Source organism: Haliotis rubra, unplaced genomic scaffold (genome assembly GCF_003918875.1).
Source record: "Haliotis rubra isolate DU_JTF1 unplaced genomic scaffold, ASM391887v1 Scf551, whole genome shotgun sequence".
NCBI lineage: Eukaryota > Metazoa > Mollusca > Gastropoda > Lepetellida > Haliotidae > Haliotis > Haliotis rubra.
This window is the reverse complement of record NW_025767248.1, coordinates 331,810-358,686: the sequence shown is the minus strand read 5'-3', so window position 1 is coordinate 358,686 and position 26,877 is coordinate 331,810. Positions and strand designations below refer to the sequence as shown.

Sequence of the window (26,877 nt, the reverse complement as noted above, 5' to 3'; positions counted from 1 at the left end):
TCATAAAGATGCCTCTGTAATTATCTGGATTGTCTTGAGCCCCATTTTTATGTATAGGGACGATAATTGAACGAGACCAGCTTTCTGGAAACGAACCACTTTCAAATACAGTATTAAAATACTTATGGAGGAAGGGCATTAACTCGATTTGAGAACATTTAATCATTTCGATTATAATATTGTCGGGACCAGCTGCTTTTCTGCTCTTTAAGCTATTTATAGCATTCTTTATCTCATCTACTGAAATTTGTGTTTCCAAAATCATTTGATCAACAGTGTCATAGTCATTCAAAGAGATAATATCATCATCGAAGGAATAACCATCGCTTGGAAAAACAGCATCATTAGAAAAAACTGTCTTGAAATGTGTCATCCATTCACATTTTGAAATATTACTTTTAGGATTTGATCTCTTTCTAAATGAACGAATTTGTTTCCAGAACATAGCAGGATTGTGGATACAATCATTCAATCTGTTCAATCTTTGATTACGCGCAGGTTAGATTTGAATTTTCTACATGAAGCTTTGTATTTGTTTCTCATTTTACAAAAAAATTTCTGTTGCTCTCCCAGCATCTACACCTAAAAAACTTTCTAAGTGCTTTGTGCGCTGTCTCGTCAGTAAGTTTTACCCTCGTCACTTACAGGTGTTTTATAGTTTTGCTTAAACGGCTTAGTCTTTTCTTCATACAATCTGCTGAATCTAATATGACATGGACAAACTCATCTAAAGCTCGTTTAGATCGAACTCAAGTTTAAGAGACGATAAGAGACGGGTCATTATAAAATGAAGTCTTACTTTTCAAATTATCTAAAAGTTGTTCATATTTGGAAATTGACAAGTCAGTTCTAATGGTAAATGATCAGAGTCTACTCTGTCTCCAATATTCAACAAGTCTGGTGAAAACAATCTTTGCCCATTTATTTTGACTTATGAAGTCTCCATACACTCTACCGTTCGCTATGAACAGGTTGAAGGTATAGCCTAAACCTAATAACAGATTACCAAAATTATTAACACCAGTCTCGTGAGAATTACGATCATCAATAGGATAGTTGTAATTTCTAAAACAGTTAAACCCAAACTGTATCGTGTTCTTTCATCAAGAGACCAATGAAGATCCCTGCCCTTTTCCAACCCACATTACCAACACTCACCTTCACCCTACTACACCACCAACCCTCACCTTCACCACCCTACACCACCAACCCTCACCTTCACCACCCTACATCACAAACCCTCTCATTCACCCTACTACATCACCAACCCTCTCCTACACCATCCCACATCACCAACCCTCAACTTCACCACCCTACATCACCGACCCTCTCCTTCACCCTACTACATCACCAACCCTCTCCTTCATCCTACTACATCACCAACCCTCCCCTTCACCCTACTACACCACCAACCCTCCCCTTAACCCTACTACATCACAAACCCTCTCCTTCACCCTACTACACCACCAACTGTCTCCTGTACCCTACTACATCACCAACCCGGCCCCTTCAATCCTAATACTACATCACCAACCCTCCCCCACCCTCCACCACACCACCAACCCTCCTCTTCACCAACATCCTACATCACCAACCCCTCTCCTTCACCCTTACTACATCACCAACCCTCCCTTTCAATTCTACTACATCACTGAACCATCACCAACCCTCCCCTTCTTTCACTACTACATCCACCAACCTCTCTCAATTCCTATCTTCCTTTCACTCACCTCCACACCACCAACCCTCACCTCTCACTCATTCTACATCACAAACCCTCTCATTCAATCTCTACTACATCACTCAACCTCCTCCTACACCATATCCCACATCACCAACCCTCAACTTCACCTACTCCTACATCACCGTACCCTCTCCTCCTACTGCATCACTGGTCCTCTTCCTTCATCCTACTACATCACCAACCCTCCTTCACCCTACTACACCACCAACCCTCCCTCTTTAACCCTACTACATCACTAACCCTCTCCTTCACCCTGCTACACCACCAACCCTCTCCTGTACCCTACTACATCACCAACCGTCCCCTTCACCCTACTACATCACCAACCCTCCCCTTCACCCTACTACACCACCAACCCTCCCCTTCACCATCCTACTTCACCAACCCTCTCCTTCACCCTACTACATCACCAACCCTCCCTTTCACCTCCTACTACATCACCAACCGTCCCCTTCACCCTACTACATCACCAACCCTCCCCTTCACCCCTACTACACCACCAACCCTCTCCTTCACCCTACTACACCACCAACCCTCCCCTTCACCCTACTACACCACCAACCCTCCCTTCACCCTACTACACCACCAACCTCCCTTCACCATCCTACATCACCAACCTCTCCTTCACCCTACTACATCACCAACCCTCCCTTTCCTACACTACTACATCACCAACCCTCCCCTCCACCATCCTACATCACCAACCCTCTCCTTCACCCTACTACATCACCAACCCTCCCCTTCACCACACTACTACATCACCAACCCTCTCCTTCACCATCCTACATCACCAACCCTCTCCTTCACCCTACTACATCACCAACCCTCTCCTTCACCATCCCACATCACCAACCCTACTAGGGGCTTCAACGATTTTTTCTTGGACTCGAAAGCACTCGGTGGTGAGACGATTTGCTCGAAATTCATACCTTTCAAACAAACGATAGCGTGGCAACTGCATGACATGTGTTTCAGATCACACAAGGGGAACACTTACTTCATTCCGACTTCATATCGTCGTGTGACTAACATTTCCTATTGGTCAGAATCAGTATTTGGATGTTTACTTGCCAAATGTTGGGTTTTTTTTCATCATACTGGTTGTACTGCCTGCATAACGCAGTAATATACCGCACAGGCTGGGTTATTTTTTCTTTTCACTATCCAGATCAAGACACCATTACATTTGATTTTTTATCGGTGTCTGTTAAGATGGTTACCTAATTCAAGCGATGTATAATATTTACTCTCATCTGCAGACTTGTAACAACTACAGCCATACAGCCACACCTTATGAGGAGTAAACTACTTAATCTAGGCGTTAATAAAAACATTATCAGATGGGTTAAAGAATTCAGGGTACATAGAACTCAGTATGTCAGTCTCAATGGCTATCAATCTTCTTTCCTCTCAACCTCTACTGGAGCTCCACGGACTGTGTTCTTTCATCCGCACTCTTCGTTTTGTATACCAATGACTGTTACTTGTCATTACATGACTTGTTTATTGTGAAATTCGCAGATGACGCCACTGTTACTGGCCTAATTTCTGATTCTGAACCTTATAATCGTCAAGTCATTGACAAAACCATAATGGTAGTTTTTAACAAACCTTTATTCAAAGTGTGTTGACCTACAATTTTCTATGTTGGTATGGGGCCTGTCTGATCGCAACAAAAACAAACTTTTCAAAATTGTTAATACTGCCGACAAAATTTCGAGTATATTCCCTTTATCTATGAGCACCAGATGGTCAAGAAGGCAACTAAAATTAGATTTGATAGTTAACATATTTTATCTCACCATTTTGAAGTACTTTTTTCTGGACGCTGCTGTCGATTACCTTCCCTCAAAACAAACAGAGCTCGACAGACTTTCATACCATCAAGTATTCGTGAATGCAACAAATATTTTGAATTATCACCATGTGATAACAACTAGAATTATTCAGCCTCTTTACCTATGAGTAGTATATACAATGGGGGTTCTGGATCACTTTCAACAAAAGCCTCTGCAAAGCCTTATTTGGTAAATAAGGCTTTTGTCGGGCCCTTAGCTCTTGCTACCATTTCCCCTACTATGAAAAAGTTTGGGCCGATAGCGGTTCTGGATCACTTTCAACCAAAGCCTCTGCAAAGCCTTATTTCACAAGTAAGGCTTTGGTCGGACCCTTAGCTCTTGCTACCATTTCCCCTACTACAAAAGTTGGGGCACCTCCTAGCCGCGCTACCAGGGGCATGGCTGGAGTAACGGGGCACCGCTATGCTGGAGGTAACACTGTACCGTACGGTACGATCAATAATTCTTCTCTCACAAACCCCCTACCTGGCCCATCCCTCCAGTAGTACAAGTTAGGCTCGTCTGCTTTGATGTCCACTTTATCTATGTTGTAAGTTTTGACTGACCATATAGGATCGGTGGCTCGCTTACGGCTATCACCCTCGTGTTCCCCCGGCTGGTATAGATACCTCACTAGTGCCCTATCTGGTATCTGTTTCTCCTTCCCACGCAATGGAGCAGCCGACTCTGCAACTATTGATTTTAGTTTGATAGCGTCTGCCGGTTTCTTATCAGTGAGCGGGTGACTTCATGGTTGATTGCCGACACCACCTTGGGTAACCTCGGCGACCCATTCAGTCGATCGCTTTTCGGGTTACCATCTCCCTAGCATACTGATGTCGAATAAAGCTCAGCCAAAGTCCTATTAAATCTCAACTATGGCTTGGCTGCGATGGAGCTCCAGCCAGTGCCACGCCTGTTTTCCAGACCTTTGTATCGTGTTTGTCTAGCAGTTGTGACCGACGGCACCCATGAACTCCGATCCGGGGTCAACTTGCAGCTCTGTTGGCCACGTCAGCGGACTGCGTTTGTATATGCGTTCAATCCTCTGGCTACCTGGGCGAATCTTTCGGCGGTCAAGGGTTCGGCTTCCTTTGTAGCGACTGGCTCACGTCCACTACGGTTAAGGCATACTTGTACCTCTTGTTAGGTAGGGGTAGGAACAGTAGGTCTGCCTGGTGAGCGCTATTAGGTATGTTAATGCCTAACCTCCTTCTAGGCACGTAGCGTGGTGCCGGCAAATAGATCTGCCACAGGGCTTGTTTTTCAAGCCACGCTTTGGCCTCCTCCTCCGTGGGTACTTTCAGCATTTTAGCTAAGCTTATCTACAGCACTAGCTCCTTTCCAGTACCCACGCTGGCTGTAGTAAATAGCCTCAAACTTTCTTTGGTTCCGTGACATGTCTTGGTTCAATTTTCTCATGCCCATGCGCTGCGTGCGTGTTTATCCATCAATAGCTATCCAACGTTTAGTGTCCATAGGCGACAGGGGATGTCTTGTTTATAGTCAGTCCGTATATCTTATGGCCATCACTTCTAAGTGTGTTCATTTTATGCCTAAAGGTGCGGGTCTTGAACAGTGCTTCCTTGAATCTGGCGTGTTTGATGTGTTGTTTCACCACATACTTCTTAACACCCTTAGCCTTCCGGATTTCACCATTGTCGGCCTTCAGTATGGAGTACATCTTAGGCCTCAACCCTATGTACTTCGCTATGGGCGTGCCAGCACACTCATCCTTCATCTTACCTAGGACCTTTTTTATTTACCGTGCTGTGTATGGCATGGTCCTTGGGAGTAGTCGCTGGTGTCGCATACAAATTGAGGTGTTTTTCATGTCCTTGTACCGATCCTCGGTTCGAATCTCCATCAGCAGGGAATCCGTGTCAGTGTACAGAACTTCACACCTGTCGTCATTGCTGTTTCTTAAGCTCGTTGTAATAAAAGTCGTACATCAGGTGTTTGGATAAATCGAGGATGCTCATCCCCGCGTAAACAGGCGGTTGAATTTTATGTGGCTTTTCTTCATGTGTAGGGCAACTAGATCATCGGTGAATATCTTGCTACGGTTGAATGCGGACTGGCTATCAGTCTCCTGAGCTTGTCTTCCTCATTCGACCGAACCAGCTTCACGATCCGCAGCGTTTCCTCAGGTTCTCCATAGTCTTACCAAACACCGAGTTGTTCATGAGCTTGTAGAGGTTTTCTCAAAGTCACTGGTGGCAAGCTTTTTCGGAGGTCTGTGTTCATTCTGATGTAGGGCTCCATCCAGGGGCTCTGGGTGAACCACGAGCACCCTGTGTATTTTGGTCAGCCTCATACCCAGCGACAGGTACAGCTGTAGGTTCGCGATAGTGAGCGATGTACTTGGTCTTATTCATTAAGTTGGGCACGAGTTTTTCAGCGTCTGTCACGCCCACCTAACAAGTTATGTTGGTACTCAGACATCAGTCTGGGTTAACCCTCACACGTTAGGGAGCCAGGGGTAGCTGTTGTGTGATGTGTGTAATGCCTTAGGGGTATTCAAGTCAACCTCGAGGATATAACCTTTATTCGAATCTGGTCGCGATGCTCATAACATCGACCTCCTTTGGCGGCCCATTCGAACCCCCTGTGGGTAGATGCTGGCTCATGGCCCAGCCATACAGGTTGTTGGCGTCGAGGTAGAGAATGTGATTGGTTGGCTTGCTAGGGTCAGTAGCCCTTAGCATTATTGATTATTTGCTTTTCGCGTATCGTTTGGTTGCCATGGAGATCCCACCTCATAAAGCCTTTCTCAATGAATAGGTGCATGTCATAATCGGTGAGCAATTCCAACTTAACTCCGGTCTTTTTAAGCAAGGCATCCCACGACAGACCTGGGCTGGTGTAATACCATCGCGAGTCGAGTTTATACTGCTTGAAACCGTCCTTAACGTCTCAAACCGTCGGCTAACAGCAGTACATCTGTCCTCAAGTACAGGTCATGATAATCCCCAGGTTCTTACAACCCAGTTTATTCCATACATTAATAGCATGTGAGTAATCATCTTGGGATATTTCGAGTCTGTCAGATTGCTGTAAAATTCTCTGATGGGGGTAGTCTGGTCTCAGCGAACTTGGGCCAACTATCCATGTACTCATAGAGGTACACACCCTTCCTCATAAGCAGGGTCTAGTCCGGTGTCTGTGTATCGATTCGGTGATAGGGAAGGTATCGTTGGCCTTGACCAGACTGTCTAATGAAGACAATAGAAATTGTACTGAATCTATGAACCTAAGGCCGTTTAAGCTGAAGGAGATGTATCTCTCCATGTTGTTGGGGATGCCGCGTTATATTACCATCGATTTTCGCGATGGCCTGCATGATTAAGTGAGAGTCGTACCCTCTCAAGTTGTGAAGACAACGGGGATGTTTATTGTCTTAGGGTTGATTCTAAGCTTGAGGTTACACGTGCTGTGAGCAGCCTCTATACTTACGGTTCGTGGCAGTGATCTCTCACCGAATCACCATTCAGTGGTGAGTCACACCGCGTGACAGTTAGTGCTACAGGCGTGAAGCTAGCCTGTCGGCTCGGGTCATACGCATTGGAGCGACTCTATACAGTCGTTCCTAATAATTTTGTCTTCCTCCTGCAAACACTTTAGAAACCTTTCAGCGGCGTCAGGGCCCCTATACACTCGGGGAGCTTTGTTTCCCCATCACAGGCGGACGACAATGTATCCAAACCCACAGGCTTCATGCTCCTGTGTTTTGAGTGTGGTGGGGGTACCCCAACAGCCTCAACTGGTTTAACCAAGGCTTCAAAGTCGGTATTATATGATATAAGGCACAGACATTTGGTTCTTGTGGTTGCCCGAATTTTAGGATATTGTCACCTTCTTTAGGCATGTCGGCTTCGTATAGCCGTCTGCCCTACACACCTTGGCAATCCTCGGTGGGATTCTAATAAATCAGCTGGAGTGTGAAGCCATGTAGGCACCGTTAAAAGCGAAGTGGGTCTTTTCTCTGTGTGCGATTGGTCATACAACAGCCTGCTAAAGTGTTTTATCCAAGCGTAGTGGTACTTGTCACCTCGCTGGATCATGAATATATTGATAACGCGAGGGGGTTCCCCTTGGGGTTTCCCCAACAGTTGGGGTCCCCAACACTGGGCTGACCCTGTGCACTATTGTTGTGTTACCTTAGGTGCCCAAAGACATTTATAGCTAGATTATTCTGTTTTCTATTTTAGTTATCTGGGATATGGGGTGGGTTCATCTATACCATCCCAGTTGAGCCCATCGTCTTGGGGATAACTAGAAGGCCTGTTCGAATTAGTGTCAGCTGGAAACAAGGCTGACCTGATAGCTAACCTCAAGCAATCGTCTCCTCTATTCCTGGCGTTGACTATGGCATGTTTTCCTATAGTAGGGAGGCAAGTCTAGGTATGACCGCCTCTGAGCGGCACGTGGTTAGCTATGTCTAGATAGACATTATCGATTTTATCTACAGTCCACCCGGACCCCAAGTGTGTATTAATGGCGTTCTAGGTATTCTCTTATCTGCTGAAAACTAGTATCGATTGATCGTCAATGGTCTCTATATGGGTCACGACCTCTTGTTTACCCGGAAGTAAGGCTGAGCGTGCTCAGTGACACCTCCCCACCTGCTTATCGGTGACATTTTAACTGTGATTTGAAATTTGATACTTCCTAGACTGGTTAGTTCCTGGTTGACCTTATCAGCTATCAGAGGCTTGAGGTCTGTAATGTCTATGTTCCTATCAACATGCATCGCCAACCTCTCAAATAGTTGCCTACAGCACGCTCAGTGGAGTACGAACTGTAGGTCGACAGCTCTATTCTGCGTAACAGTTCTACAAGCTGTGGCTTTCTCGTTCGGGAATATCCCCTAACCCCAAATCCGTGCCTGAACTTTCAGTTGTTTTACAGTGGGAGGTTTTGCTTTCTGCAGGGGGGCATGTGATAACAATCACGATTAACCCGGCTCTCCCAGGTTTGAATAGCCCGTGAATCCAAGCTGTTTTTGCTTGAGCTTTTAATTGTTTTACCGTGGGAGGGGCTTCTAAACCTAGTAATTTCAACAATGCTGGTTTTAGCATGCGAGAATACCCGATCACACCACTGCTTCTGGCGATATTCTTAAGCTTCGTATAGTATTCATAATTGCATACACACCTAGGGGAATTAATGTCTAATTGGACCACAGTAAAGGGAGGTAACTCATAAAAAATATAGTGAGGCTGTTTCAATCCAGTACTCACACTGTTGGATATAATACTCCTTGAAGTTTTGTAGGTATTCCTGTATACTTGTAAAACAATTTATCTGATGTTGAGTCGTGATGTCCCCTCACATGTGAAGGGACGAGTATATAACACCCTCTTTAATCCATACCACTTCCAATATTACCTGAAATCTGAAGCGTCCCCATAAGTTCAGTTTCTCTTTGAGTATGTTCTTAACCAGAGATTCGAGCTCAATTTCCACAAACATAGCTATCGTGGGTGTGTATAATCTCTAATTGGGGACATAGTCAAAGGGAGGTAACTCCTCAAGCCTTATTTCCACAAACATAGCTAATTGGCCACTGTAGCCTTACACTGCTATCTTGAGAAATTAAGCCCTCGTTCTTTTATGTAGGTCTTTTTATTCTCGTAGATGAGGTGATGTCTGACTCACGTTAAGCCCGTGAGCTTTACATAGACAGTAGTGCCCTTTGACCCCTATACCACACACAGAACACTGCGTAGTTAGGGCTTCCCATGTGGAAACAACAGTACCCTGAGTCCTGCATTTCCTACCACAGGCCTCGGTCTTCCCCATAAGTATGTATTAAGCATCGGTATGGAGCAGGTCTCATGTTTAGCATACTTATATGGGTATTTAGTCTAATTGTTTTACTTAACCAATGCAGTGGCTGCTATACCCAAGCTATGAAGCCCAGTTCACGGTCCATTTGCCCCTTGGATGGTGTGTAGTACTGGCGAGTGTGGGTTTATTGAGTGGTTGCAACCGTTTACCAGTTAATAAGTAGTATTCTTTAAGCTCGTCGTCAACATGGTGGAATGTTTGAGCGGCATGGTTTTCACGCCTGAGTTGTTCGTTAATGTAATCGATCCTCTGGAAGCGTTTTTTTAAGCGTGCTTTCAGTTGGGCAGCCTGTAATTTCTCAATGGCGAGATCATGCGGCTTCCTCTCTTCCTGTATTTCAGCCGTGTGACTCGTGGTTTTGAAGAGGAAATTACTCGAGGAAAATGCCAGGGCATTCACTAGCGCCCCACCGACCATCATAGCTATCGTTGGCCATCCTATATTTACTTCATAATATTTTCAGGTAGTATCCCTTGTTTTACTAGGATGTCTTTTGTAGCCATCGCCATACCAAGGTTCATTATGAGCATACCCATATCCTGCAGGTTGAAATCTAGCTTGATAGTTGGTTGTTTAAGCACCAGTTTGGTCAACCGGCGTATCCTCACGGCTAGACTGGCGACCACTGTGGCGTGGTATCGTCGTTGACAACGTTTTCCCCTCAGACATTATGTATATGATATAAAATATTAAATTATAACATGATATGCGGGTCGACCTCTAATTGGGGGAGAGGGTTTCCCTCCCTGTGAGGGGTTCCCTCACTGTGTGGGTCTCCCTCCCTGGGATTCCTGTGTCGTGTATATAACCACGAGATAGCCACGGCAGCAGTTACGCATACAACTAACAAGAGACGCTCCGGGTGAGTCACCCTGATAATTTTATGTTGGTTACACCACCGTTTTTTACCAGCAGCTACTCTCTTAGGATTCTTCTGCCTGGTTACTGTTTCCCCCAACGTGGGAGGGTTCACCTCCCTGGGGGTTTCCGCCAGTTGTGGGGTCTCCTCCAGTTGTTGGGGTTTCCCCAACGTGGGGGTTTCCTCCAGGTGTGGTGTATCCTGTGCATCCATCTATACTATTATTATTATTTTTCCTCTCAAATTGGCAATGCTTTGCCGTGATAATCGCCGCCGTCACCGGGGCTAACAACATACCATATTTGTGGTACAGCTTCGCGGCTAATAGAGCTCAAAGTGCTTTCGATAAAGGGTCTTTCTCGAGGTCTTCCCACAGGTAAAGTCGGCTCGAGGAGAATGGGAAGGAAGTATGCCGCTTAATACCAGTGTATATCTGGGTCATAGCCGATCCTATTGTCTTTGTCATTTCTGCTCGAGCGGGACTGGAAGTATCTGGCGTGCAGCTTATCGATTTCTTGACTGACATTTTGTGAATTTTATCTGGAGTGTACTCCCAAAGTAATGTTTGGCTTTGCAGCCAACAGCCAGCGCCACCAGTTTCTCTAAGCTTGTCATCATCCACCTGTGGTGATTGGGGTACCAACAATTGTTGAGCAATTCCTCACACTCCATCTTATAATATAACAAGTAAGATTTAGTTTTAACTATATAATACCCGATGCAGGCAAAACACAGGGAAATGAAGGTTAAGTTGCACACGACGAACACTTCAAATACCATAGCTATAACTAAATGCTAAGCTTTTGCTAAGCTTTGCTAAGCTTTGCTAAGCTTTGCTAAGCTAAAACACCCTATATGCTACTGGTTGGTCGGTCTTGAGCACGAGCTTAGCGTGTTTAGTTTCAGCGAGCTGTTTCTTCACCCGTTCCCGTTCTAATTTGCTCATCACATCGTTCTCTCTCAAACACTCCTCGAACGAATCCCTGTCCTTGCAGTGAAATAAGGCCACCCATCGCGTCTGCTCCTGAGGTCTTTCAACACCGAGTTGAACTTCTGCGTTAGTACCCAGGCGCTGTGATTTGCGTGCGGCGGAGAGAGGCCAGATGCGATAGCATGTCTCTCTTTTGTTATCTCACGATTAAGCTGCAGTCGTCCAGTATGAACAGTGTAGACTCCTTTAAATTTCTCGTAAAGAGCTTTCAACCAGTCCTGCAGAGCGTGTTCGAATTAGACTTTGTGTGCGTCGGGTCAGTCATCACCAAGGTCTTTCCGTTAATGCGTTTTATTCATGCTCAGAGTAGGGCACATGATAGCGATGTTATCAAACACATCCCTGTAGTACCCCTCCAACATATCCAACCGCAAAAGCGGTCTTCCCACAACCAGTCTGCCCGCGCACTATGGCACAGTGTGGGTCGTGCGGGTAACAATAGCTTGCTGGCAGGCAGTGATGGCTTGCCGGCAGGCAAATCAGTAGATGGCCTGCCGCGAATCTCCCATTGTCTATATTAAGTTCTAGCGTCCATAATAGCGATACAGATATAATTTCAACTTACCAGCGGGTTGAGCCTTCTTGGTAATCTGGATAGTAATCCCTAGCTGCCATTGTCTATCGCGGCGTCCGCTACCGTGTAGTTTATCGTCATCTGTGGATCGCATGTCCAACCATAGAGCGTACTTGGTGGTCAGGTATTCACCCGATCTTCCGGGAGGATAGGTCCAGGTCCTTGGTTATGTGGTGTTGTTTGGCTGGTAGCTTTTTATCTCATCCACTGCTGGTATGGCCTCATACCATGACTGAACAACTGGTTGGGCATGCCCTCGATGGTCACTTCCACCTTTTCAATCTCGGGGTTGAAAAACTTCGCTGTCCCTCGGGCGGCTCATAATCCTCGGGGGACGACCAGGATGCCTTTCATCGATCGGCGCCGGCACGTTCAGGTTGATATTCCACACAGTGTCACTCTTATCTCGCCTGACTGATCTATGCCTCAGTATGCGATCGTACAGGATGGCCATCTTCCCAGAGTACTGGCTTCTAACCTGCCTGGCCAGCTCTGGGCTAGTGATATGTCGAACTCCAGAGATGTTGTCTATGGCGTAACTGGCCTCATCACCGTTCGATGCGCACTACTTTGCTGTAGTCGTTAAATGTGAGCTCGTATTCAAGCCTATCACCCAGCGCGGCCTGGTAAAGCGGCGCGTGTCCGTGAAGCAGCTTCGAAGTCGGCGGCCGCATAGAACCTGTTCCCGTGCGGCTTGGGCGATGGCCTTTCACCGTCCGTGATCTTGTCTAGCTGGTCTTGCGTGAAGGCATACCCTATCGCGGCGACCTGGTTGATTTGCTGATACCCTGGTACCGTCATTGACACGTTCTCCTCGGCTTTTCCAGAGATCCCGTAGCAGTGAAACCGCATTAAACTGTCGTCGATACTCAACACCTCGTTACCGCTGATCTTGATGGTGGTTTTCTTGATGATGGCTCGACCTACGTTCCGCGCTAGCTCCGTTTGTGGATTGGTGGAGGTCAGCGTGAGGTTGAGCATAAGTCGAACCGTGCCTGGTACAATGAGGTCATTCTCACCAAGGTTTGGAAATCTAACCAGCAGAGTTTGATTCTGGTCTATCTTGCTGGGATTGTTGGTGATGGTCACCGACTGGCGCCGCGGCTCTGGCACCTAGTGGCTCTCTTGATCTTCGAAAAGGATCTAGTTTTCTACCGTACATTGTTATATAAATGAAATATATTTTAATACTAAATAATGGCGAGGACATACCTATGGATGATATGTGGGATGATAGTGCCCAGGCATTCGACGAGCAGGAGACTTCATTCACTACCCCTTAAGTACTGAACTTATACAGCCAGCTGTCAGCGATTATTACAAGCGCGGTTGAAAATAGAACAACATCAAGCCGTTGGGAAGGGACTATTCCAAGTTTACAGTCGATAATAAGGAGCGCGCTGCGATTGAAGGCTTACCGGTCGATCTCATGAATAAAGCGCCGCGAGAGAACCGCTTGCTTTGTCAACACTCACCAGTAAGCCATGGGGTCAGCTGATCCGTGATGAACTAGGCTTCATAGATTACGGTAGCGCTACGCCAAAGCTTCCCCAAAAGCCGTCCAAGATCTGCAAGCAGCCAGGGCCAATACTGGGGATGCTAAAGAAAGCGTCAGACAGTATCGAAAAACTATTGACCACGTTGCCATGACAAACCCTTGCGGGTCGAATTTCCCCTGAGGGAACTGCGAGGCCTAGGCAACAACAGAAACGTAATGCGCGGAGAACTTCGTGAACAACATGGGGAAACTTAGCGAAATCGATGAGCACATGGCTCGCGAGAAAATAAAACTCACGAAGCGGATGGTGATATGAAGCGTCGTTATCGAGGAGAGAATAAAAACTTGGAAGGCGAGAGGCGGACTCGGTTGGAATCAGCTTCCTCTAACCGGAAGCGCTCGATCACAGATCAGTAGAGTCACGAGAAACCATCGTCGAGTCCTAAATGAAGACACCAGCTAGCTGACAGGATTCGGATACTGTTCCGGGAGCAGGCATCACCATCGCCAGCATTCTGACTGCATTGGGTTTCATCATATCAACCCTGGTGGTGTCATTGACAGGGGGGCCCACACCCCCAAGTGGCGGCACACCACCAAGTGGTGGGGATGTTAAAGACTGGATTAAAAAACACCTGAAATCCCTCGGGGAGGCCCTGGCTAAACTGGCTGGTAAGGCTGCCGAAGCCCTGCCCGGCATCCTGGGTAGCATCGTCTCGTGGTTGTTGGGCTCTGGCTAAAACTGCCGCGTGGCTTAGTCAAAACCTGTGGGCAGCCATCGTCGCCGTGGCGGGTCTGGTGTACGTAGCGGCTAAGAAATTTTTAACCAAATAAGCCCCAAAGCTACCCCACCAACCACCAGGGCTGTTTTACGATCGATGTGCTGCTGATTGGATTGTGGGGCCACCCCCACAGAAGCGTTGGTTGAACCCTAGGCTCGGTGGCGGCTACTACCGTTTCACCGGTTGTGGGTGGTGGGGCGTGGGGGCGTTGACATCGAGGTTGGCGTAACTTTTGGTCGCCGTGGCTACAACTATTTAGTTGTTGTAGCCCACCACTTTTACTCTCAGTTGCATATCACCGGAGCCATGTACAACCCCACATCGAAGGCGTGAGTCGACTTTTCGACCTGGCATATTCCAACACGTCTTGGTAGCGTTTGATGGCACTTTCGGGAGATCAACTGGAGCATTGATAGCATCCTCGTTGACAGCGAACTGTTTCTGGCGTCGTAAGCAGTCCCCTTACCGATAATACTGGAGCGTTTTTCGTCTGCGCACCAACACCCACCGCGATGCGTTCGAATCCGAGTCGTTTAAGCGTTCAGTGCCGCACGCGAGTAAACCCTTCGGCGTGTCCAACATAAACTTTTTCCAGTCATCCGCTGCCCTCCTGATCAAACCTCCAGACTCTGTACTCCTTGTTGGCATTGAAAGCCATGTAGCGGTCATCCCACTCGTTGGTTGTGAAGAGATGATACGACTTGTATCCCAATCTTTCACCAGCAGTTTGCTGGCTTCCACAAAGGGCATTTGGTGAACGATGGGGATACCCAACCCGTGGTTCGACCCGGCAAGCGCCAATCCGTCTTCGGGTTTAGTTGAATTAGTTGCAAATCGTTCATAGGCTGCGCCTATCGTACTTGTTGTTTAATGGGTTCCATGCATTGTCCTGTGGGAGCGGGGCGCTGATTTCTTTAAGGATCGCCTGACCTGGTAGTACCGTGGAACTTGAACACAGACTGACTCAGCGGTCCACGCCGTGTGTCGGTCAATGTCACCACACCCGTTGTAAGCGCACCACACAGCGAAGTTGAGTTGATTCTGCCAGAACTGCATCGGGTTGTTGAACCAAGCATGAACTACCTTAGCGTTAGTCACGAAAATTTATACAGGCTGAACACATCTAAAAGCTGGGCGTTGAAATACATCCATCAGCAACGCGATCTTCATGGGTGAAAATCTATGCCCAGTTTAGGGTAAAACACTCCAGGGGAGTAAGACACTCCTTGCGAGGATGCTCCTCCTTGGGAATACATTTTAAAACTATTATATAATGAGCATATATACTCTAACATGTACATAACACTTCCAGGAATAGCGGCGGTGAGGCCGTTCAGCTGGCGCCGCGATCGATATCGTCCTGTCAACTCGAAATTCGCGCTCTGCGATATCACCTACCTACCGCCAATGGACTAACATCAACGCCAGCAACAATAAGCTGTTAGTTAGTGGAACTTCGCAGCCAGATAACTGGCGGCTACTACAGCGTGTGCTCACTAGCGATGAGGTCTTCAAACCCCTGGGAGCCGAACTCAAGATGAGCGACTCAAAGCGGCACAGTGGTGTTAATCAACAACGGAAGAAACTCCTTGAGGCTCGGCCGACCATTGGCGAAGACACTTTCGGTATATCACCTGAGGAGATAAAACCAACAACAACCGTCACAGGCGCGAAGTTACCCGACCTAGTACCGTGCCGAGAGCTGTACATTCATCTAGGTCAGGTGAGCACAACGTGCAACATTCAAGGGGTCACCCTTCCACTATACTGAGAGCAGTGCGGTGAAAGCGGAGAAATACAACGACGGTAGAACCGAGTCGTTTTCACCAGCTGACAGTATAAGAGGTTGACTCAGAGCAACATACCTGAGCTGATAATATCGGTGTTAGATATAAATCATAATCCGTGAATATAGGATACCTCAGCTTAGCGCTTCACATAAAATGACCAGCGCACAAGGGCCGGGGTGAAAAATCGTCAATGTGGGGATCTCCGACCTCGGGGACACCTGCAGCGGTTTCGGCGGCTCGGAGTAGATGGTAAATTATGCGCTTTGCAACTGAAAAACAACATTTACAAACGGCGTTGAAGTCCCCTCGGTGGAGCCCTAGGTGATATAGTAGATACCTCAAGAGCGGTAGTCAACACTAAGTACACCCTAGTCACCACTGGTAATGATAATTGGATAATATACCCATCGTTCGGGGCAAACTGTTCGACTTAGACGATGTTGAGAGCACTACCGTCGCCCGAAACACGCCATATACACTCGTCTTCACCGAAGATGACAAGTGGGTGTTGTTACCTGATAAAGACGACTGGTTTCTCAATATTAGGCTTGGCTCCCCTCGTGTTCACGGGATAACAAAGACAACCACCTAAACAAAGTCGTTAACAACGGAACCCTGCTCGTGTGGCTTACGTCCGACTCAGAGGCGTGGCGTGAGTCATCAGCCCAGTCGCCAGTATGGCAGCCCACATGCTATCGAGTAAAGCGGGCATGCAAAAGCGTGACATTGCAGTTGGTGTCTGAATTTGAAGGCGTGGTCAGGATACTAGAGAGTCTACCGGCCGAACTCAACACTGATCATCAAAGTCTACCTAGGGGAACCATCGAGGAATGATGTCGAGAGATCGTGAAGGGGATCAAACTTGGGTGGGTGAAGCGACACCAGTATCACGTTTGCACAGTTTACGTGTCGCGGTGGGTGTCGGCTCCAACACCAGTCTGCAGGGTGTCACCGTGATCGTGGAAAACACTATATCACTAACCAAGATCTTCCTACCTGACAACATACACTTCATGGGGGTGAAGTTAACCCCTGAACTATTATCAGAAAACCAGTTGGAAATTATATCGTAATAGTATTATAGCAATGACCAGTCATCGTCCCAACACTACGCTTAACGACCTAGGGGACATGGAGGGATTCGATCAGCCTGGTGATGAAGGTGGCTCATACATCCTACACTTGAAAGACAACGCGTGTATAGGCGGGCAGCAATGGCCGATCATCTGCCCAAACTCACACTCAGGGACCTAGAGGGATTCGATCAGCCTGGTTCGGAAGACGCGCTGTACGCGTCCTACAATTAATAGGTGGTGTGTACATGCTGATGAGCCTGCCAGACGACTTTATGAGAAATCTACACAACCACTTTATGGAGTCGAATGGTTGCTCAACATAACCCTCACCACACCTTACGTGTCTTTTCATGATGGTAGGTATATCGCTGAAATTAAGAACAGCGGTATCTTGCTCGGGGGTTTCAACCCGGCGGCTATAAACAAATTAAATTTCCCAAATCCCAAATCACCCTGGTTACATGTTAGATCTACCCAGGGCACGGCACAGTTATCGTTTAAGATATACTCTGACCTACCATTTCCTAAGTTTATGCCCCAGGCTCCACATTAATCATAATACTCTTTTTAAAAAACGTCCGTATGAAGTACTCATTGGGCCTTTTATCTGGGGTGAGCATACAACTTGGTCATGTTGGCTTTAACCCTGACTACCATTGTAATATCATTATACGACGGGACTCGAGTGGGGGGTTGCTGCCCCCCTTAATAAGCTCCAAGATATTTAGGGTAGGTAGCCAAGGATTACCTATTGACCTTTCCACTATTCACCTATCTGAGGATGTAGGCCTTATAAACTTCAAGTACGTTGATCGGTTATTAACTGATACCCAATTAAAAAATATTTCCCCAGATATATTATAGGCACGCAGAATGGGGCTATACCCAGTCATAGAGGAAGTAGCGAAGACCCTGGAAACCGTAGACGGGTTCCGCTTGAGGCAGTTATGTGATGTGAAACGTCAACTAGAACAAGACCGCGACACACGTAAAGCACTATGTAAAAAGTACCATAGAGCTTTCAATATCGTGGACGGAGCTGACGCTGCCCTTATGGCAACCAGCATGGGGCTGGGAGCGGCAGGTGTTGGGTTGTTAGCTACCATCGTGGCTGCACCTATAGTGCTAGGCATTGAAATAACAGCTGGGGTGGCAGGGGTGTTAGGGTTGGTGCTTAAGTTTGCATCCCGCAGACTGCATCGTAAGGCATTGAAACACGATGAGATCAGGGTTCTGGCTGAAGCAAAGCTTAACACAGTAAGTGAGCGTATTTCCACTGCACTCACTGACAGTAAGATCTCAGAGGAGGAATTTCGTTCAATCCTCTCTGAACTCACAAAATATAACGAAATGAAACAAGAGATTCGGTCCAAGTCTCGTAAGTCTGCTATCAGCGAGGATGATAAAAAAAAGTACATAGAACAAGGTGTGAAAAAAGCCCGGCAAGCCTTTATTACAAACACCAAAGAGATCATAGGCGATTCACATTAAACTGTTTCATCGAGGTAAACATAGCATAGTTAGACGCAGCCCAGTATTGGATGGGGCAATACCCGTTACTTCCCCCATGCCCCCGGTAGCGCGGCTAGGAGGTGCGTTCGCATCCCCCAACTTTTGTAGTAGGGGTAATGGCAGCAAGAGCTAAGGGTCCGACCAAAGCCTTACTTGTGAAATAAGGCTTTGCAGAGGCTTTGGTTGAAAGTGATCCAGAACCGCTATCGGCCCAAACTTTTTCATAGTAGGGGAAATGGTAGCAAGAGCTAAGGGCCCGACAAAAGCCTTATTTACCAAATAAGGCTTTGCAGAGGCTTTTGTTGAAAGTGATCCAGAACCCCCATTGTATATACTACTCTATGTGGTTAATGGAATTATATCATGTCAGATTTATTGTGTAAATAGCTTTCGTTTTGTGCATGTAATTATTGTGTATATTTTTGTGAACTGTGTATATATTCATTAAATTTGAGACAGTTTTGATGTATAAGAATTTCCTACGGGATAATAAAAATTATATCTTATCTTAATATTAGACGTTAACGGCCGCTCATCCTCAGCACATGGCAGACAGTCTGTCAACATAACCCAATAATTCGAGTTATCTCCCCTTTTCGAGTCCTCGAGTCCTAGAAAATGGACTCGAGTCCAGCTAAACCCGACTCGTCCTCGAGTACTCAAGTACCCGTGGAAGCCCTAAACCCTACACTTCACCCTACTACATCACCAACCCTCCCCTTCACCCTACTACATCACCAACCCTCTCCTTCACCCTACTACATCACCAACCCTCTCCTTCACCATCCAACATCACCAACCCTCCCCTTCACCCTACTACATCACCAACCGTCCCCTTCACCCTACTACATCACCAACCGTCCCCTTCACCCTACTACATCACCAACCCTCCCCTTCACCCTACTACACCACCAACCCTCCCCTTCACCATCCTTCACCACCAACCCGCCATTTCACCCTACTACATCACCAACCCTCCCCTTCAATATCCTACATCACCAACCCTCCCCTTCACCCCACTACATCACAAACCCTCTCCTTCACCCTACTACATCACCAACCCTCTCCTTCTCCTTCACCCTACTACATCACCAACCCTCCCCTTCACCAACCCACATCACCAACCCTCTCCTTCACCCTACTACATCACCAACCCTCCCCTTCACCACCCCACATCACCAACCCTCCAATTTACACACCCCCCCCACACACACACACACACTCATATAACTGTGTAACAAATCCAGTGATACCAATCTGCCCGAGGACCAATCTCCTCAAGAAGCTGCTGCGAACTTTGCACAATACTTCAGAGAGAAGATCGAGAGAATTCACAGCAAGCTAGTAACTTCGGCTTCAACGCTAGATGACAACACATCCACTCCAGGTGACCAGTGTGACGAGTCAACTTCAGCTACCTCGGGCTATTTTGATGAAATACAACCTTTCTCAACTGATGAAATCGAAAAGATCATTAAGCTTCTGCCAGACAAGAGTTGTGAGCTCGATCCTATACCAACTCAATTTGTGAAATCATGCCTGGATGTTCTAGTACTTCCAATAACCAACATCATCAATCTCTCAATATCATCAGGCGAGTTCCCTAAAACTTTTAAACAAGCTCTGGTGAGACCCCTTCTGAAGAAAAAGTAACCTGGACAATAATACTCTGAACAACTACAGACCTGTATCTAATCTTCCGTTCGTCTCCAAGGTGTTAGAGAAGGCTGTTTGTACCCGCCTCTCTGAACATCTGAAGAAACACAAGCTGCTTGACAAACATCAATCTGCATATCGACCAAACCATTCCACTGAAACAGCACTCATAAAAGTCACCAATGACATTCTAACAGAAGCAGACAAAGGAAATGTATCAGCACTGGTTCTTCTAGATTTTTCGGCAGCCTTCGACACTATTGACCATCACATGTTGTTGTCAAGAATGGAAAGTGACCTGAAAGTCAGGGGTACTGCTCTTTCATGGTTCCAATCTTACCTATCAGATCGATCTCAAGTGGTTAAGATTGAGAGCAAAACATCATGTCCCACAGATCTCAGGGAGGGCGTCCCACAAGGTTCCGTGCTAGGACCAGTGCTGTTCTCTGTGTACACTACACCACTGGGAAGAATAGCAGACAAGCACAAAGTCAACCAACATCAATATGCAGATGACAATCGAATCTATTCTTCATTCCCTACCACAGAAGCCCTGCCATCGTTGGACACCCTTTCTGATTCCTGCAATGACATTCAGACATGGATGACTAAAAACCTACTGAAACTTAATGAAAGTAAAACAGAATTCCTGCTTATTGGGTCGAAAACAACACTTTCCAAACTTGACAAGCCATCTCTCCAAATAGGGAATACTGCCATAACTCCAACCCCGAAGGTCAAGAATCTAGGGGTTATTCTCGATGAAAGTCTGAAAATGGACAAGCAGATCTCAAACATCATTAGCACGGCCCATATGCATCTCAGGAACATTGGAAGACTCCGCAACTATCTGAGTGCTGATGCTACTTCAAAACTTGTCCTATCTCTGGTCATGTCCCGGTAGATTACTGCAACAGCCTCCTCACCAACGTCAACAAAGATCAGCTACGTCGCCTTCAAGCCCTCCAAAACACTGCTGCAAGAATCATTACAAAGTCTAAAGTCTTCGATCACATTACTCCAATTCTAAATGATTTACACTGGCTACCAATCACCGGAAGAATTGACTACAAAACTATTGTAATGACGTACAAGTGTCTCAACGGAATGGCCCCTGACTACCTCGCAGAGTTACTGCCCCTGTATCAGCCCTCACGCTCACTGAGATCACAAAACCAAATGCTAGTGACAGTGCCTAACATCAAAACCAACTTTGGCAAAAGGTCGTTCGCTTTCAATGCAGCAATGAAGTGGAACGCGCTACCGCTTGAACTCAAAACCAGCGAGTCACTAACATCTTTTAAGACTGGCCTCAAAACATTTCTTTTCAAGTGTCAATTTCCATCTTAAGCGCACAGAGCATTTATTAGTGAATGATGCGCTATATAAATGCAATTATTATTATTATAACCCATCTGAGCTCCTTCCTGCCCCACCCCTACGCTCCAGCTCAGCATCACACCCCTCTGCCTCACCTCAACATGCTCTCTCACCTCACCTCACCTCAACATGCTCTCTCACCTCACCTCACCATGCTCTTTCACCTCACCTTACCTCACCTGAACATGCTCTCTCACTTTACCTCACCTCAACATCCTCTCTCACCTCATCTCAACATCCTCTCTCACCTCATCTCACTGATGAAAGTTACCTACAAAGTACAGCTTGATGTTGACTTGGTCCTCAAGGGTGGTAACTCTGTGTGAGAACATCACATGGTCCTCGGTGCTGTAAGTCTGTAGACGGAAGGACAACCTCGGAAGGTCCTCTTCATCCTCATGAAACACAACCAACACCTGCAACAATCATTGTCATGTTACACACAACCAACACCTGCAACAATCATTGTCATGTTACACACCTTCAACAATCATTGTCCTGTTACACACCTTCAACAATCATTGTCCTGTTACACACAACCAACACCTGCAACAATCATTGTCCTATTAAACACAACCAACACCTTCAGCAATCATTGTCCTGTTACACATCTTCAGCAATCATTGTCCTGGTACAAACAACCAACACCGGAAACGATCATTGTCTTGTTACTCACCTGCAACAATCATTGTCCTCTTACACACAAACAACACCTGCAACAATCTTTGTCCTGTTACACACCTTCAACAATCATTGTCCTGTTACACACAACCAACACCTGCAATCATTCTCCTGTTACACACAACCAACACCTGCAATCATTCTCCTGTCAACAGGACCCAGTGAATGCATATTGACTCATCCATTCTGAATTGCTACATTATCATATCCTTACCGACCAGGTCCAGCACCAACTGTTCCTCCATTTCCTTGTCTCCCCACCAATACTGTCACAAAACTTGCCAACTGAAACCTTGCACCATCGTAGTGGGCAGGAATATATCAGCAGGCATGTTTTGAGACGAGACAAATAGATGATTAGGATGTTCCCTAGGGACTTAAGTCTTGCATCAAGGTGTCTGATGGTAGTTTATTAGGCCAGTACAACCTTCATAATAAAAGCCTTTTCCACTTAAACACAGACAATAATATACTTCAAGTGTCTGTACACAATGATAAAGCTGAAATTAGAGCTAAGTGATAAAATCCCCTACTTGTTCTGCTGGGTGTCTTGCATTGATGGCAGAGAATATACAGGACTGAGACGGTCCCGGCTTCGTGTCTCACCAGCACAGACTAATTGCCATTTGACTTGTAACATAAAACCAAATCTCACAATTAAATGTCACTCAATGCAACAAGTGTCATTACAGAAATAATCACCCTGAACATCTGTATACTGTCTGCTGAGCCACCTCTCCACAACCAACTCACCACAACCACCTGTATACAACCACCTTTCTCAAACTACCTGTCTCCAACCATCTGTCGACAACCACCTGTCAACAACCACCTCTTAACAACCACTTCTCCACAACCATCTCTCCCCAAAACCCTCTCCACAACCACCTGTATACAACCTACTGTCTCCAACCACCTGTTTCTAACCACCTGTCTTCAACCACCTATCAACAACCACTTACATACAGTACAACCAGAAATTATTGAGAATTTAAGATTGTAACTTTTAAAAAAAATTTCACTCATTACTCACGTATTAAATGTGAATATTAGCAGAACATAACTCCAGATTCAAAGACAGGTGAACAGTTAGTATTTTGTCAAGTCACCATGGGCAGCCATGCAGGCTTCAATGCGGCGGCATACTACTGATCAAAGAAGTTAGAAAGTCGTGGTCCATGCTGTCCCAATATCGTACCACCTCTTCTTTCATTTCAGCAATATTTGTCAGATTTTTCTTATTGACACTTTCCTTCATAAGTCCCCAAACATTTTCTATTGGATTTAGGTCAGGGCTATAGCTTGGCCAATCTAATAATGTCATATTCTGGGTCCAAAACCAGGCTTATGAATGCTTTGAACGACGTTTTGGGCCGTTTTCTGCTGGAAAATCAAAAAATTTCCATAGAACACATGAGCAGATGGAAGTAAATGTCCCTCGAGAATATCTGTGTACCGCTCACTGTTCATATTCCCTTCAAATACACAGAGGGGCGTTGCCCCTAACACAGATATGCCACCCCACACGTTAAATTTCGGACTGTGCTTTGGGCGCTGATACAAAGGTTTTTCAGTTTGTTTGGTCCAGAATTTCAGTGTATTAGGAGGAAACAGCCACACAGAACTTTCATCTGAGAAAATCACATTGTCCCAGTTAAAATTTCTATGCTGTAAGGACCAGTTCAACCTTCGCTCTTTTTGTTCAGGTTTCATGATCGGTGATGGAATTCCTCGAATTTTTTGCCAACCCATTGCATGCAGCTCAGTTCTAATTGTCTCCTTACAGACAGCCACAGTCCCTCTATCAGTATCAATCATATCCAGCCTTAAGTTTTCTAAACTCCTTCGTTTGTTTATAGAAACAAGAATACCAAGCCACCTCCTGTCACTGACTGTCAATTTTCTGGGCCTACCTGCGCCTCCTTGGTGCTCAATGACATATCTATTTGCAATATTTTTCGAAACATGATAAACAGTGGACAAGGGGATGCCTGTTCTACTTGAAATCACTTTAGCTATTCTGATGTCCTTGTTATAATACTCTAAAATCAACTCCCTCTTCTCTAAATCATCCTTACTGAGGATCACTAAAAATGTTGTCTGCTAGCAAGTAAACAAAGGGGGATAACTCTTCACAAACTAATGAAAAAGGATTAACGGAGTTGTCTCTCTTGAATGAAACCAAGCACTTGATAGCTGGCCAAGGTTGTTTATACTAGAAATCCAATTAAACATATTCCTAAAATTCTCAATAATTTCTGGTCATACTATCCAACTACCTCTTCACAACCACCTGTATACAACCTACCGTCTTCAACGACCACCTGTTTCCAACCAACTGTCATCAGCCACCTCTCCACAACCTCAAGTGTACAACCTACTGTCTTCAACAACCACCTCTTTCCAACCACCTGTCTCAAACCACCTGTCCACAACCGTCAGAGTAACATACACTTACACTACACTGTAGTACACAGAGCAGCCTACGCTTACACTACACCTTAGGACACAGAGTAACATACACTTACACTACACCGTAGGACACAGAGTAACATAGACTTACACTACACCATAGGACACAGAGTAACCTACACTTCCACTACATTCTAGTACACAGAGAAACTTACACTTCCACCACACTGTAGGACACAGAGTAACCTGCACTTACACTACACTGTAGGACACAGAGAAACCTACACTTACACTAAACTGTAGTACACAGAGTAACCTACACTTACACTACACTGTAGGACACAAAGTAACCTACACTTACACCACACTGTAGGACACAGAGTAACCTACACTTACACCACACTGTAGGACACAGAGTAACCTACACTTACATCACACTGTAGGACACAGAGTAACCTACACTTACACCACACTGTAGGACACAGAGTAACCTACACTTACACCACACTGTAGGACACAGAGTAACCTACACTTACACTACACTGTAGGACACAGAGTAACCTACACTTACACACTGTCACAGAGTGACACAGAGGACACAGAGTAACCTACACTTACCTACCACACTGTAGTACACAGAGAAACCTACACTTACACCACACTGGAGGACACAGAGTAACCTGCACTTACACTACACTGTAGGACACAGAGAAACCTACACTTACACTAAACTGTAGTACACAGAGTAACCTACACTTACACTACACTGTAGGACACAAAGTAACCTACACTTACACCACACTGTAGGACACAGAGTAACCTACACTTACACCACACTGTAGGACACAGAGTAACCTACACTTACACTCACACTGTAGGACACACAGTAACCTACACTTACACCACACTGTAGGACACAGAGTAACCTACACTTACACCACACTGTAGGACACAGAGTAACCTACACTTACACTTACACCACACTGTAGGACACAGAGTAACCTACACTTACACCACACTGTAGGACACAGAGTAACCTACACTTACACCACACTGTAGGACACAGAGTAACCTACACTTACATCACACTGTAGGACACAGAGTAACCTACACTTACACCACACTGTAGGACACAGAGTAACCTACACTTACACCACACTGTAGGACACAGAGTAACCTACACTTACACCACACACTGTAGGACACAGAGTAACCTACACTTACATCACACTGTAGGACACAGAGTAACCTATACTTACACCACACTGTAGGACACAGAGTAACCTACACTTACACCACACTGTAGGACACAGAGTAACCTACACTTACACCACACTGTAGGACACAGAGTAACCTACACTTACACCACACTGTAGGACACAGAGTAACCTACACTTACACCACACTGTAGGACACAGAGTAACCTACACTTACACCACACTGTAGGACACAGAGTAACCTACACTTACACACACTGTAGGACACAGAGTAACCTACACTTACACCACACTGTAGGACACAGAGTAACCTACACTTACATCACACTGTAGGACACAGAGTAACCTACACTTACACCACACTGTAGGACACAGAGTAACCTACACTTACATCACACTGTAGGACACAGAGTAGCCTACACTTACACCACACTGTAGGACACAGAGTAACCTATACTTACATCAGACCATAGGACACAGAGTAACCTACACTTACACCACACTGTAGGACACAGAGTAACCTACACGGAATCTACACTCCATGACACCTCTACTTCACTGTATGACACAGGACCTCCACAAACTATAACTTACACCTTTCAGTATGACTTCCCTGACTTCCCAGTACTTGATCTATCCTACAATCCTCCAGAAGTGCCTCTGTGAATCACTACCAGCATTGATCTGCCCACACCAACACCACTGCTGTTCACAAATCTTGGCTAAGATTTTTTTCTGCTGAATGACATTTCTGGGCTACAAGGACATGTCAGTGTATCCTCAAAAAGTGAGAAGGAATTTGTCTGATTCAAACAAGAGCAACCCCCATCACAAAAGCAGCAGACATTTCAATTACATCGGTGTCCTTGAAAAACTGTTTCCAATGGAATAATTGCCCCCAGGGATATCTTTACCTTTTCGCTTTTAGAAAAAAGTACTTTTAGTGGTCCTGACACAGAGAGATTTAGAATAACAAAATACAGTCAAATAAGATATAGTCTAAGTCTAATTACC

At 45.8% G+C, this 26,877-nt stretch overlaps 2 protein-coding genes across 2 annotated transcripts in view; one reads left to right on the top strand and one right to left on the bottom strand.

Moving 5' to 3' along the window:
* LOC124253779 overlaps positions 1 to 26,877 on the top strand; it is a 227,888-nt gene that overhangs the window by 86,271 nt on the left and 114,740 nt on the right. The gene's annotated exons all lie outside the window — the stretch shown is intronic.
* The window catches only part of LOC124253777, a 292,031-nt gene that overhangs the window by 258,761 nt on the left and 6,393 nt on the right, over positions 1 to 26,877 (bottom strand). The window contains 1 exon segment of the mRNA XM_046687609.1: positions 21,829 to 21,969. Within this exon segment, the coding sequence (XP_046543565.1) occupies positions 21,829 to 21,969 (141 nt within the window).